The sequence below is a fragment of the Cyprinus carpio genome, chromosome B19, assembly GCF_018340385.1.
Source record: "Cyprinus carpio isolate SPL01 chromosome B19, ASM1834038v1, whole genome shotgun sequence".
NCBI classification, from domain to species: domain Eukaryota; kingdom Metazoa; phylum Chordata; class Actinopteri; order Cypriniformes; family Cyprinidae; genus Cyprinus; species Cyprinus carpio.
The window spans coordinates 24,059,966-24,074,606 of record NC_056615.1 but is presented as its reverse complement, the minus strand read 5'-3'; the positions used below and the strand labels follow the sequence as shown (position 1 = coordinate 24,074,606).

At 35.4% G+C, this 14,641-nt stretch overlaps 1 protein-coding gene across 1 annotated transcript in view; it reads left to right on the top strand.

Annotated features, from left to right (window-relative positions):
• stx1b (syntaxin 1B) overlaps positions 1–14,641 on the top strand; it is a 44,008-nt gene that overhangs the window by 12,447 nt on the left and 16,920 nt on the right. Inside the window, exons 2-3 of the mRNA XM_042745631.1 lie at positions 9,309–9,383; positions 9,630–9,729. Coding sequence (XP_042601565.1) covers positions 9,309–9,383; positions 9,630–9,729 — 175 coding nt within the window. The remainder of the gene's footprint in view (positions 1–9,308; positions 9,384–9,629; positions 9,730–14,641) is intronic.

The window sequence follows — 14,641 nt, the reverse complement described above, 5'->3', positions numbered from 1 at the left end:
AACAAAAACAAAGATGCATATTTCATGCACATTTTAAAAAGTTTTTATTATTATTATTATTATTATTATTATTATTATTATTATGGGGTGCATGGCACGTGATTTGATAGCAACAATCATCCTAACTAAATCTTATCTCTTTATAATATCTGTCCACTTGAGCAATTCAGTGAGTTCTTGAATCTTATGAATGGGGGAAATTTATCTGTCAGAATTATTTTAAATTATTATTTTTATTTACATTTGATACGACATATTTAAGAACATGACATGATGTAAAATGTAATCCAGTAATTATGTTTTAGCCATATTTGAGATAGAATTTAATAAAATTATCAATTTAATGTAATTAAATATAAAACAAACCATGTTTTGCAACAATTATCACTAGGAATAGTATTGGTTGCATGGCACATGATTCAGTAGCAACAATCATGCTAATGAAATTTTGTCATCTCTTAATAATATCTGTCCATTTGAGCAATTCATTGAGTTCTTGAAGATTATGAATGTGTGCAATTTATCTGTCAGATAATTAAAAATAATAATAATAATAATAATAATAATACATTTTAAAATATAATTTATTTATGTGATTCAAAGCTGAATTTTCAGCATTATTTCTCCATTCTTCAGTGTCACATGATCCTTCAGAAATCATTCTAATATGCTGATTTGCTGCTTATTTAATTATTATTACTTAAAATGAAAAAAAGAAAAGTAAAAAAATTGCAAGAGGCATATTTCATGCACATTTAAAAAAGTAATATAACTAATATTTTTTTTAATTAACTATAGCAGTGTTTGCTACCACACATTTAAGAAGAACCTCACAGCATTTTTATGAGTTTGAAGGTTTCATATCATTGCTGAAACTTTTTTATTATTTATTAAACAACAGTATCAGCAGCAGAGTAAATTAAAGATACTTTGTGACATATTAAAGAAAAGCATGCGTGTACAGCTAAATGCATAAATGGCTAAGTCGTGTTTGTATTCCGATCACTGCGTGGGTACGACTACGCCTGCAGTGTATTGTGAGGACAGTTTTATTGCAGGGACAATGTCACGTCCTCTCTGCTGCACACCACCCACCAGTCCTTAACACCGCCAATAAAACGGCTAAAACAAAATGGCTTCCTGTCTAGTTATGGTACAGCTGGTTGGCAAAATATACCATTAACACCAGCAAGTCAGAAAACATGAATATTTCACTATATTGATTTCAGTTTTGGTCATTGTACACCGGTTGGGATATAAATGCAGGGTCACTAAATCTGATGTGATACACTCAGTCTTGCAGAATCAGCTCAGTTAGATGGTAACCAGCAGTGACAACAAAGTCAACAAATTTCATTTTATCTTGACAGCATAAAAGGGAGGCCCTGAATAATTTAAAGGTAAATATCAGGGTAGGATCTGGATTCATATGCTTCATGCTACTGTAACTCAAACAGTCAAATCACGGGTTTGTTTCCTGAAAAAGGAATGAACCCTGAATGTAATGTAAGTCACTTTGAATAAAAGCATCTGCCAAATGCATAAATGTAAGTTTTTATTATAGGATTTTCTATGTGGGTGAGTATTTTTTGCTGATCTAACTACCTCCTGGTGAAATAGGGCAACAGGGTGCCACTGGGATTTCTCACAATCTGATTCAGAAATCATAGTAATAAAAGCTCTACAAAATACACAGACACAGTTAATGAAAATGTATTTCTACAGTCTTGCTAGTCACTGGCTTATGTTGAATTTTTAATGCTCGTTTACAAAAAAAATTTCATTGCATGCTTGTCTTGATTGAATCTGGTTGAGAATGAGATTCTTGCTGTTAAAAGCTAAGAAGCTTGGTGGGAAGACCAGTATAATTAAAATTAAATCATAATTTTTAATGTGTTATTAAATAAAAACGTCTTAACTATGATGGTTAACCAGGAAGACCAGCTCCAAACTTCATACATTTATCAGTTTGTGTTTATTGATAATCAACTTCAATGTTTCTCCACGTTCCCTTGCATGTTTTTGTCGTCTTATAGGCTAAGCCCTATGAAATCCAAATAAAAGCTCTGCTGCTTTAAAGGGACAGTTCATTGAAAATGAACATTTTGTCATCATTTACTCACCCTCATGTCGTTACAAACCTGTATAAGTTTCTTACTTCTAACACAAAATAAGATATTCTGAAGAATGTAGAAAGCCAAACAGTTACATTTAGCCATTGACTTCCATAGTATTTTTTCCTGCTATGGAAGACAATGGCTACCAGGAACTCTTCAAAATATCTTCTTTTGTGATCAACTGAAGAAGGAAGTTCTTGTTGGTTTGGAACAATGTGAGGGTGAGTAAATGATAACAAATGTCATTTTTGGCTGATGAAGTAAATGTCTATGGGCTTTAAAGTCATCTACATGTTAGTGTAGTTCAAAATTTGCTTTTAGAAGATCTATTCATTTAACAAGAAGTTAAGCGGTTAAACTAGCGGCCCTGAGGTCAAGGATTCGATTTCCAGTGAATGCATGAAGTGATGAAATGTACCTTGCCTGGAATGTGACTTGCTTTAGATAAAAGCATCTGCAAATGCATAAATATTAGTGTTAAAACACAGGTCGAAGCATTAGCCCAATGGGTTCATATCCAACTAATTCAAATCAACTGGTTAGCAGTTTGGGCTTGACTCAACAAATGTCTTTAGACACGGCTGTACTATTCAAAATGACTTGTGTACAGCAAGATGATGCTGAATGATATTGTAGCATGTTTTTATATGTTGGCTGGTGCACATGCTGATCATCATACAATGCGCTCATTCTTAGGTTGCATCCCAAACCACTGCAGGTTCCTGTCTTCAACATATGCATATTAAAGTTTATGTTGATGGTTGGGGTGTTCCTTAGTATCTTTTGCTGTAAAATTTTGTCCCTATTTAGCTTGTATACTGCATTGAAGAGGTTCTTACCCGGTGGGCTGTCTGACAGGTTTGGTGACAGCAGAGGAAAAAACAAGCTAAACTATATAATTATGCATAGTTAGGATAAAAATAGGCTTATTAACTTTTAAAAAGGAGAAGAAGCTTCCAATATCTTTTCTCGTTGATGTCAAAGGCTATGGAAATTGCGAAAATATAGGATTTAGAGCACAAATACCTCTTTTAATTGGTAGAATCTAGGCAATTTAGACAAATGTCAACTTAGACAGGAGGACAGGTCAAATAAATAGGATCCAAAATACCTTTAATATGCCCTGCTGTAGTTTATGCATTTACAGACTTGCTGCTTTGTTATTCAGTCTTTGCCATGTAATAATTTTGCGTATTGGTGAGCCTACATAGTTCATGGTAATCTACATACTAGTATTATTAGACATTATTAATAAGTGTTTCAGGTCACTCACAATCTTTATTTATTGTGTTTGTTACAGTTATAAGGTCTTTGAAAATAACAACAGAAAACCCTCATGTAGTATGTAGTTTCTCCTCACAGCTGAGCTGCTGTTTTCTCTCTCTGTGGCCTGTACAAGTATAGGATTAATTAAAATAATTTAACCTCAAATAAACATTTCAAGTCCATGTATTTATTTCTTTGTTAAGTGGCCGTGTAACAAGCGGGATAATGTACATTCAGACGGTCATTATCGCGAAACAACCCCTTTCAGGGTGGTACAAGCCCAGATCCTGATCACCTCGTCTGGGTTTATTTTGCGATAATGACCCTCTGATTGTATAATATCCCTTACTTAAAACCAATCTCAGATGTTTGCCGTGCACCCAAATAGACTATAATGACCTTGGGTTGCTTATGCTGTAGTTTTGCAGAGAATCTGTCATAAGGCTGGCAGTGAGTAGATGTGACATATCCCCAAGCATACAGTGGTGCGCTTTTTTAAAAACACAAGAAGCCAATGTATAAAGTGAAAAAGATGACTCTCAAGGTCCTTAATAGTGTGTATCTATATTTGGATTGAATTGAATACGTCCTACACCTACCTTGACTTGAACCATAAAGGACATTTGTTTTGTGCATTTTGAGGAAAGTGCCTTTTCTGCCCTTCATTCTCATGGTTCCCATCTAGCATTCCTGCAAAGCAAGAATACAAGAACTGATAAAGTGAATATTTCAAATGCCGTTTAGGTTGCTGTGGATAAAATGAGAAATGTCACAATAATCAGCCATGAAAGGCTGGTAATGGGTTCACATGTCCTTGATATGAATCTCTTCCTCGTGTGCAAAAATAGCTAGCAGAATGCATTTCATAGAAAGATGTGTTTCTAAAAACTGAACTATTTTAAGGTGACACACCAGCTTGTGAAACGCCCAAAAAACAGCATGAGATGCAACACAATGGCCAAGTGCAACAGCATGCTGTCATCACGCTAACTATAGCAGTACTGCTGAAAATATCAGAATATAAACTTATATTAATTCAAAAGTTTGGGATTAGTATGTTTTTTTTTTGTTTGTTTGTTTTTAAGAAATTACATTCATCAAGGAGGCATTAAATTGATCAAAACTGACAGTAAAGATATTTAAAATGTTACAAAAGATTTCAAGTAAATGCTGTTCTTTTGCTTCCTATTCATAAAAGAATCCTGAAAAATGCATCACAGTTTCCACAAAATATTAAGCAGCACAAATGTCTTCAGCATTAGTAATAATAATAAATATGCAGTAAATCAGCATACTGGAATAATTTCTGAAGGATCATGTGACACTGAAGACTGGCGTAATGATGCTAAAAATTCAGCTTGTATCACGGGAATAAATTAAATTACAATTAAAAATTAAATTAAAATACATTAAAATAGGAAACAGTATTTTCAATTGTAACAGTATTTCCTATTTTTATTTTTTTAGGAATGCATTTTTTATTTTAATATTTATTTTTTTTTTATTTTGAGCTATTGTGATTTTTGTTTTTGTGATTTTTTTTTTAATAATTTTTTTTTGAAAAATTTTTGTTTTTTTTTATATATATTAGAGCTGTCAATAGATTAAAATTTTTAATCTAATTAATTACACGGTTAATTAATCTAATTAATCGCAAATTACATTTGCATATGAAAATACCCCTAAAAGATTATTTAATGCTACTTTTGTGTTAAATGAGATATGATAATATCCGAAATCCTTGTTTGTCCCCATGAGGAAACAAGCATATAAATCATACAGGAAAAGTTTTTGAAAATCTAAAAATGTAGAAAGTTTTCTGTAAGGGGTAGGTTGGTGTAGGGATAGAAAATACAGTTTGTACAGTATAAAAAACATTACGCCTATGGAGAGTCCCCATTAAAAATGTGTGTGTGTGTGTGTGTGTGTGTGTGTTATATATAAAATCTGGAAAAAACTCAAAAAACTGAGTAGTCAGTTGTTCGATGACTAATAATGGCATCCATAATCTTCATAGCAAATGAATTCTGAGCTACTTAATTAAAAGCCAATATAAATCTCCATTCTGTTGTAGTCATTTCCAGGCTGACATATTTAAAGGAAGCACCAAATATATCTCAAAAACAATTCTCTAAAATGTCTCCCCTCATTCGAGCAGAGAATCCCTTCTTGTCACTCAACAGCAAAAGAGATGAAAGCAGATATGAATTGTTTATTGCTGTCCCACTGTGAACCTTGTCTAACATTGTAGGAGATTTATTGTCTCCAAAGTCTTCCCCCAGACCTTATCTATGCTCTCCAGCTTTGTAGACAAAGAACGCGTCTTCCAAAAAAAAAAAAAGGTACCAACATTTGCAGAATCCTCCATCATCACCCACACACTAACTACACTGGTAGGAGGCTTCGGTCAGGGGCGTCATGCACTCATGATTTTTGAGGGGGCACGTGGGGGGCGGGGGGCACTGTATAACTGATATAGGCTTGTGTTTCATTTTTATTTATTTTCCATTTTATTCGAAATATTTCCAAACGTGTTAACTATATTAAGAAATATCTCAATTCTCAAATATGTGTAGTAAATGCGTTTTGCACCTTTATATTGTTATTTGATCATTAAATGTTGATGGGGAAAGTAGACTAATAATGTAATCTATTAACTACACATAAAAACCCGATTTTTTACTTAAAGGTGCTGTATGTAAGTTTTTGACTCTACTAAAGCATAAAAATACCATTATATGTTTGCAGATATTTAAGAAACATGCCAAGTTAACATACTTGTTTATCTGAAAAACAATGCTACAGTCAGTTATTCTTCTTTGAAAATGTGCGTTCCGGGCCGGCATATCGGTCTCCGTTTTGGTTTGTGAAACCCAACCACTGCCAGTTTACCCAATTATATTTTGGCACCCCGGGTTTGCCAGTTGGTGGAAAACACAGCGTATTTCATTTCATTAATCGTCAAGTGCGCTCGTACCTGTTGGTTTTGTCATTTGAATTGAGCAGCTGATGCTGTGCCGCACTGAATGATCTAATCATACCGGTGTGATTGTATCAAATATAAAAAATATTATTCAACTGTTTTTTGTCTTTTGGAAGCTCCATTCAAAATCCACTTGGCTCAGAAATCTGAGGGGCATCGCGCACATGAAATCTGTTGCTATAGAATTTTTTTTTGTGAAGGTCATTAACGACTGATACTGCGGTACCGTAGACAGAGCGCAGGGGACCAGCGGCAAAGCCACTCCCCGTGAAACCAGATGCTGAGGGGGCAGGGAGGGCAGGGCTCGGGAAGGGAGCGGCCAGATAAGGAGAGAAGCAGAAGAGTAAACATTAGCACGGATGATGAGACAACACAGCGGCCGCTTTCTGCTACCATTTCATTGTGCTTTGACATGCAATCCTCTTGTCATGGGGAAATGCATAGAATTGGGGGCCTAAAACAGGAATGGGTAGCTAAAATGTTGAATCAATAAGCAATTGTCAGTAAGTTAAAAGCATGGGACATTTCACCTTTGCTCCTGGGGGAAGGGACTTTATTGCCATTATCTGATGACGGGAGAGTGAAAATAGCCTCTGCATGAATTAAATGACGTTAGTTGCAGATAGGCTGCCTGAAGCATCCATCACTCGGCTGGCAGACAGTTATGTCTAGCATAGCACTGCTGTAGAAATATCTAATATTAAAAACATTCAGCTCATGAAATAAACAGTTATGAATCACCTACATATAAGTCAATGGCAGAGTACGAAATAAACCCTCTTGCCCACCCACCTCATTTTTTTTGAAACATTTAAATATTTAATATTATTATACCATTTTTTTTTTTTGGAAACCAGTTTATGTTGATGCTATCGCAGTAATATTTTAGTTTCTACTTCTACTGTAGTTTTAGTTTAAAACAAAAGTAACCCTAAAGAGCTTTTTATGCTTTTTCTAGCATTTACATGACGTGCAAAGCACATCGCATATTTAAAGCTGATTCAATTTAAGCCACCTTTAAGATGTCTCCTGAGGATTTATGAATGGCAGTGAACCAGTGCAACTAATATTGGTAGGTCACGTGACAGTAATAACTTGGCAGAAGTCGTATAGCTGAATTTCATGCATACTACCCATATGCACACTATATAAAGCATACTCTTAACGGTTGCGAAGTAAATAAATTCAAATGTAGTACCTACTCAGTACACCTGTTATTACGTCCATTTCTTTTGGAAGGAACATATAATGTCTAAGGCTACAGTGTTAAAGAGAATAAATAATTATTTTTGACTTCTTTATTTATATTTGTCCACTTTACAGAAATAGCAGGTGCTAAAGATGACATTATACACATATCATTGGCATTTTTACGTTGCACCTGTAGTTTTTATTGAAATATACGTAACATCTGGTCGGACTATCACATATGATATCTTTACAGCGCAAGTTGAGTGAATCTGAAGTTCGGAAAAAATCAGATCTGAAAATGTTGCATTGGCAGAGAACTCCCACAACTCTTGTAAAACTCTCAAAAAGAAATGCATGACTTCCTGTCTATAGTCTTGCGTTTGTCATAAACATTTGTTCTATGAAAAGCAAGCATTTGGGAAACCTGTTTCAAAACAGTCATTATTGATGTCTTTCAATAACTCCAATTACTTAATCATACTTAATCATACATATTTTAGATGCCTTGTCTCTCTTGTGCTCTCTGGTTTGTTCATAATTGTCCAATTTACAGGCAAAGCAAGTGATTTTGTAGGTGAATGACTTATCATCACTGTTTTTACTTTGCACTTAAAGTACATCACATTCGGTCGGACCATTGCTGAAATAGCAAAAACATTATAATGGTTTCTAAAATGTACAAATAAATCAGACAAGGCACCACCAATTTAGGAACCGCAGTTGTGGTCTTGACCAATAAAATCCTAAGACAAGACAGAGTACAAGTTCAGTGGAGACCGAGACAAGACCAAGACCTTCAAAAATGTCCTTGAGTCTCCTCAAGACCAAGACTGGCCTTGAGTACTACAACATTACTGCTGAATATTAATCAGTCTTCCAGTAAACAAGATTCCATCTCAGTCTCCTGACTGTCACTATAATATGTTTTCTCTCTGGAAATAGCCATTTCATTGGATGGGAAGCAGTTTGCTTGAAATGAAGAGTTATTAGTTCCCAGAAAGGGTACTGAGGTTGGGAGGCGGGATGGTCTTTATGGCTACACACACAGGAAAGCGTCCTATTCTGCTCAGCATGGATTGGCCATACAGCTAATCTGAGATGGCCCTCCAGCTATCCCCAATTCTCATACCAATATGTGAACACAATCAAACCATCTTTTAAATGTGACACCGTGTGCTCATCTGAAAACATGTGATTTGCTTTAGTTTATTAGGCTGCCCTACTTTATCCTATACGAGAAATGGAGAAGCTGTCTAGATGCATTGAATACGGTTGCTCTTTTAAAGCCCGATTGCTGAGGAGCAGCATGGCATATTGATGTTTTTGGGCCATTATTAGTAATAATTTATTACCGTGTTCTTGGGCGAGATAATGAGTAATGCAACCAAAAACAGCAACAAAGAATGATTAATACTGATGTTTCCTCTCTTTTTTGAGCAATTTTGTATGTCTCATATTACTGTCTATTTAAGATGAATCACGTATGTTGTTGTATTCCTCATTTGTAAGTCGCTTTGGATGAAAGCTTCAGCTAAACAAATACATGTAAATTATTTTTTGATAATATATGCATAAGCATAATATTTTCATTTTTATAGGTATGGTGTGCAACATTTGTGATTTTATTCTCTCTCTCTGTGCTCATCCAACATGATAAAAAAAAAAAAACTAATTTTCCATCTACTTGAAGGATTTTTTTCTTGCATTGAGATTATCAAGACATTTAAGTGGTGTGTTTATTTTTGTCACAGGCTAAGGACAGTGATGATGATGAGGAAGTCGTTCATGTGGACCGAGACCACTTTATGGATGAATTTTTTGAACAGGTAAAGATTTAATATGGTATTTGTAATATAGGATATGGAAGTATTATATAAAAAAAAAAAAAAATTATAGTTGAATATAAAAAAAAAAAATACTATTATATTAAATTGTTCCACATTATTTAAGCTGCTTAAATTATTGTCTTATCATAGAGCATGACAATATGCAATTAGACAGTCATTTAAATTTGGTCCTGTTTGCAAATGTCACTGTATTGACGCATTATTTAACGCATGTTCTCCTGACAGGTGGAGGAGATCCGTGGCTGTATTGAAAAGCTGTCGGAGGATGTAGAACAGGTCAAGAAGCAGCACAGTGCCATCCTAGCAGCACCCAACCCTGATGAAAGTGAGTTCCAGCCATCAGCACACAGTTTTATCGAAAATACCATCTCAGCGTATACACTGCATCTATGTATAAGCATTTAATGTGGTTTAAAAATGAACATTCTGCCTGGAAGGTAGTTCTTTTTTAAGGACACTAATGTACTGTATGTGTCTCCTCATCAGTGAGACGGTCAGAAATGCTATAAAAAAAAAAAAAGAGTGCGAATTTGACGTTTTACCTCCTCCATATCCATCCATTCGCACACAGAAATACACCACGTGGACACATGTTTGTGAATGCATATCTTTATCTAAGATGACACATTTTTACATTAGCAATCACCTCCACCCACGTCTTCAACATTAACAGTGATGCACTGGAAATATTTGCCTTGTCTACTATACTGCTCGCCCTTAAAGGGATAGTTCACTCAAAGATGAATAATTTACTCACCTTCTTTACAAAAACGTAACATAAAAATATTTGTGTGCTGTATTTAAAATCTTTCCATGGGGAACAGATGAAAACTAAGTTATTAATAAATTAAAAGTCATATGGACTATTTTATGTGCAGAAGGTGAGAAAATGAACAATTTAAATTTTTCAGTAAACTATGCTTTGAAAGAAAAGTTCATCCAAAAATGAACATTTGCTGAAATTGCACTCACGTTCAGACCATTAAAGATGTAGATGAGTTTGTTTCTTAGAACAGATTTGGAGAAACTTAGCAGTAAATCACTTGCTCACTGATGGGTCATCTGCAGTGAATGGGTACCGTCAGAATGAGACGCCAAACAGCTGATAAAAACATCACAATAATACACACACAATCCACATCACTCTAGTCCATCACTTAATGTCTTGTGAAAGGAAAAAGCTGTGTGTTAACTAATCCATCAATGCATTTTAAAATCCACCAACAAATTTGTTTAGAACTGTTTTTGCTTGTAGACGGTGCTTGATCTATGCATATTTCTCCCCTGATTCAGGCGAGACAACATTTTTACTGGAGAAAATATTAGCATGGATAGAGGACTCATACTTTTGGATTAGTTTTTTACAAACGCACAGCTTTTTACTTCACAAGACATTAACTGATGGACTGGAGTGGTGTGGACTGCTTGTGGATTATTGTGATGTTTTTATCAGCTGTTTGGACTCTCATTCTGACGGCGCCAGTTCACTGCAGAAGATCCATTGGTGAGCGAGTTATGTACTGCTAAATTTCTCCAAATCTGTTTTGATGGGTTCAAAAAATGAGCAAGTTATACATGCATACTGTCACAATGCAGGAAAGTTGCAAGGATTGCAAAATCTATAAAGTATTTATCGCATTTGGAAAGCACCAGCTCCATGACTTCACTGCAGCTGTGTGGCAAGATATATGAGCTCATTGGTGAGCCTATTCAAGCCTTTCTCCAATACCTTGCATTTGCGCCACCCACTCTACAAAAGAGGCACTGCCACCACATCGCTTTAAGTGTTTGTTAGACCCAGCCCACACACCTCATAGTGCACCAGCCCACACTGCATAGAGGCTCTTTCTTCAGTTCTCAAATGTTGCTAAAAAATCCTGCTCACCTCATCTTTCCCCAGCAACAGTCTTCAGTTGCGGCAAATGTCTATGAGTGTCCGAGTCATTCCAGTATTGTCTGTGACTAATGTGTGAGGTCATTCTGACAGAGCAGCTCTTTAGTAAGCGTGCATGTGCAGCAAGCCGACTGTCAAATCAGTGAATTTACAATGGTATTTAATGAAAAAAAGCTTCCATTCAATCTGTTACTTGTATAGGTACTCAAATATTGCTTCTAAATTGACAAATAGAAACGTGAAGTATATATTGTCGATTTTAAAATAAGTTTATCCCACTTTTAAGCATAGACAACCATAAGGTTATTCATGGCTGTTTTTGATGAAAAGCAACTGTGGCTAAAACTAAATGCAAAGTCATTATTCTTGCAGTTTTGACATTTTGCCACAAACGCTGTTCATATGCCTTATTGAACCAAGTGTGCCCTCTGAGCTGCCTGGCTTAGTTCAAGAAATCCACAGCCTACGAATGACTCAGCTGCTATAGATGAATTTTTAATAAATGACGTCTCATTGTGTCTGACAGTTTTGGTTCAGTTTCATACATTTGACTGCATGTGATTCACTTTGCATGGTTTTCTTTGTTTCTGTTAAGTTGTTGCATGCATGCATAAGAACATTATTTTCTGTTTTTTTTTTTTGTTTGTTCTCTTTCTTTTGCTTTCCTCCCTGTCTGTTTTCACCATGCTGCATGAAGGATGAAGGGACCCTGTGGAAGTTGAGTGTCTGTCTCGATATCTGTGTCAGTGTGAACCAGAAACCCGAGGAGAGATGGAGAACATATTAAATAAAGTCATTCTTAAAGTAACAGTGCACCCAAAATAAAAAAATGTCCTTATTATTTACTCACCCTCATGTCGTACAAGATGCATTTTTCATATACATTGCTGTAATTAGTTTCTTGAAATTATTAAAATAAGTAATAATGTGTTGTTTCAACTTAAAGTAAAGTTCATGCTTGACTTAAACTAAATTAAAATTAACTTAAATAATTTTAAGTTCGATATTTGAGTTGTCTAAATTTTAAGACAACAAAAGTGGATGGTGATTTATACACTCATGCTCCAAAAATTGCAAAATCAATCATTTTAGTAGTCATATGGACTACTTTTAAGGTATCTTTTGCTTGTATAAATAACCATCTACTGTCTTTTTATGAAAAAGGATGCCCAGACATTCTGCTTAAGATCTACTTTTGAGTTTCGCAAAATTACACACAGCTAAACGACATGGGAGTAAATATATAAGATGAAATTGTCATTTATGTCTAACAGTTGTTCTCCTTGTATTATTCTCCTCAAGTTCCAGTGTATGTAGTGTTGTGTGTGTTTTTGTTATTTATTGAGCTTGTAATGTACATACTGCATAACAAGTACAGAAGTATTCAAGGTTTTTGGATTCAGGCCATGTCCACACTAATACGTTTTCGTTTGAAAATGCATCTTTTTCTCTCCGTTTTGGCCTTCCGTCCACACTGAGACAGCGTTTATATCAAGGAAAACGGAGCTTTTTAAAAACGCTCTCCAAAGTGGATAAATTTGAAAATGCCGTTTTCGCATTGTAGTGTGGACTGTGAAAACGGAGGCTTTTGAAAACCATGACGCAAGTTTAGTCATGTGACGCATATTATACCAATAGATATCTGTGTTTATACTGGTATTGTGCACGTTATGTGCTATGCACTTTCACACTATTGCTATAGATGTGTTACTTTGTACACTCTTCATATCACAGTCCTGCAAAAAAGAAAGCAAATTTACTTGCGATCGCGAGTTGCGTTATAGATCAGACGTACAATCGTGAGTGTGTGCGACCTGGACGGATCAGTGAATGGTGAGTTCTTTTCATAAATAAAATATATAACATTTCCTGTCAGAAAAACTGCATGAAAACGTTTCATGTCTGTTCCATGTGTATAATCTGTAGTGGCTTTACACATGCGCAGAAAGCAAATTTAACTTTTTCTGATGTTTCTGTGTGGATGAGACACTTTTGGAAAACGCTTGAAAACGCTAGTGTGGACGGAGAGCATTTTAAAACGAAAACACCATTTTTAAATGTATCCGGATTAATGTAGACGTAGCCTCAGTCACAGAAATACAACCAAAAAGGCAAAGACAGGCACTGCTCTGTCATTTTTCATTTAGCTGATGCCTTTTATCCGAACTTTGAATACAATGACATGAATATAATCTCAGTTGCTGGAAAGTTCATGGGTCACCCCTACTTGAGGTCAAGCAAACTTTTGTGTTTGCTGCTTAGATCCTTAACCAAGGCTGCAATACCATCCCCCTCGCCCTCAAGTGATCCAGTGTTACTGTGATCTCAGTAACATTTCTGGGTCAACACTTTTTGACGTTAATCCACAACATCTATGTTAGCAGCCCAAGTTCTCCATTAAGATACCAACGGCGCACAACTAAAGCATTTTATATTATCCCTTTACTGACATCACCCTAGTTTTTTTACGCTCTTGTCTAAGTGCTACTGTACAAAGCCTAACGCTGTGCAACGTTTGTGAAAAAGCCAGGTTGCTAAAAGATGAGCGAATCCCTCTCTTTTCAGCTACGATGTCACCTTGAGCAGAATTTGTAACCTCTGTTGGCTCTACGGGTGACTAATGGTTAGCTCTTTGTCCTAGTTCATTAATGCATTTCACCCAATCAGCTTTAATGACTAAATTAGCCATCAGAATTATAGCGCAGTGCCCTTAAATGTTCTCCATGTTGCCCTGCAGGTGAGTGACATTAGCAGGTAAAAACGAGCTGTGCGTAGTTCACTTGGCTGAGGGGTGATAAATTTGGTGGTTAGCATTTCTATACTTCCAATTTTTGCGGTCTGGATGATTTGTGTTGCATGTTTGATTTTCTGAAGCAAACATAAAAGTATTTATTGGTTAGAATGTTGTGCTAAATGTATTTTGCAGAAGGTGGTAGCCAGAAATAACAAATAACCCTGCAGAAATTACATAATCTTTAGTAGACATCAACGAACGCCATATGCTGCACAGAATTTCAGGTTCATGCAGTTCATTATCTATAACTAATCTCTAGTACATTCTCATTAAATAAACATTAGCTGATAAAATATTATAAAGTTATAGTTAGTAGTTGGTCTAGACAGAAACTTTAAAGCTTTTTAATATTTTGAGAAACAAAAATCTTTAATAACCAGATAGATTTTGTAGATTTTCTATAATTTTGTAGAAGTACTAAACCTCATATGTTTCTGCAACGGGTCTGCTTCAGCAAATTTGTGGCAACTGCTAAACCGATACAAATGAAATCCCATTCAAGAGCTATTAAAGTGCTGGTTAGATGACATGTTAAACAGTGTCATCGGT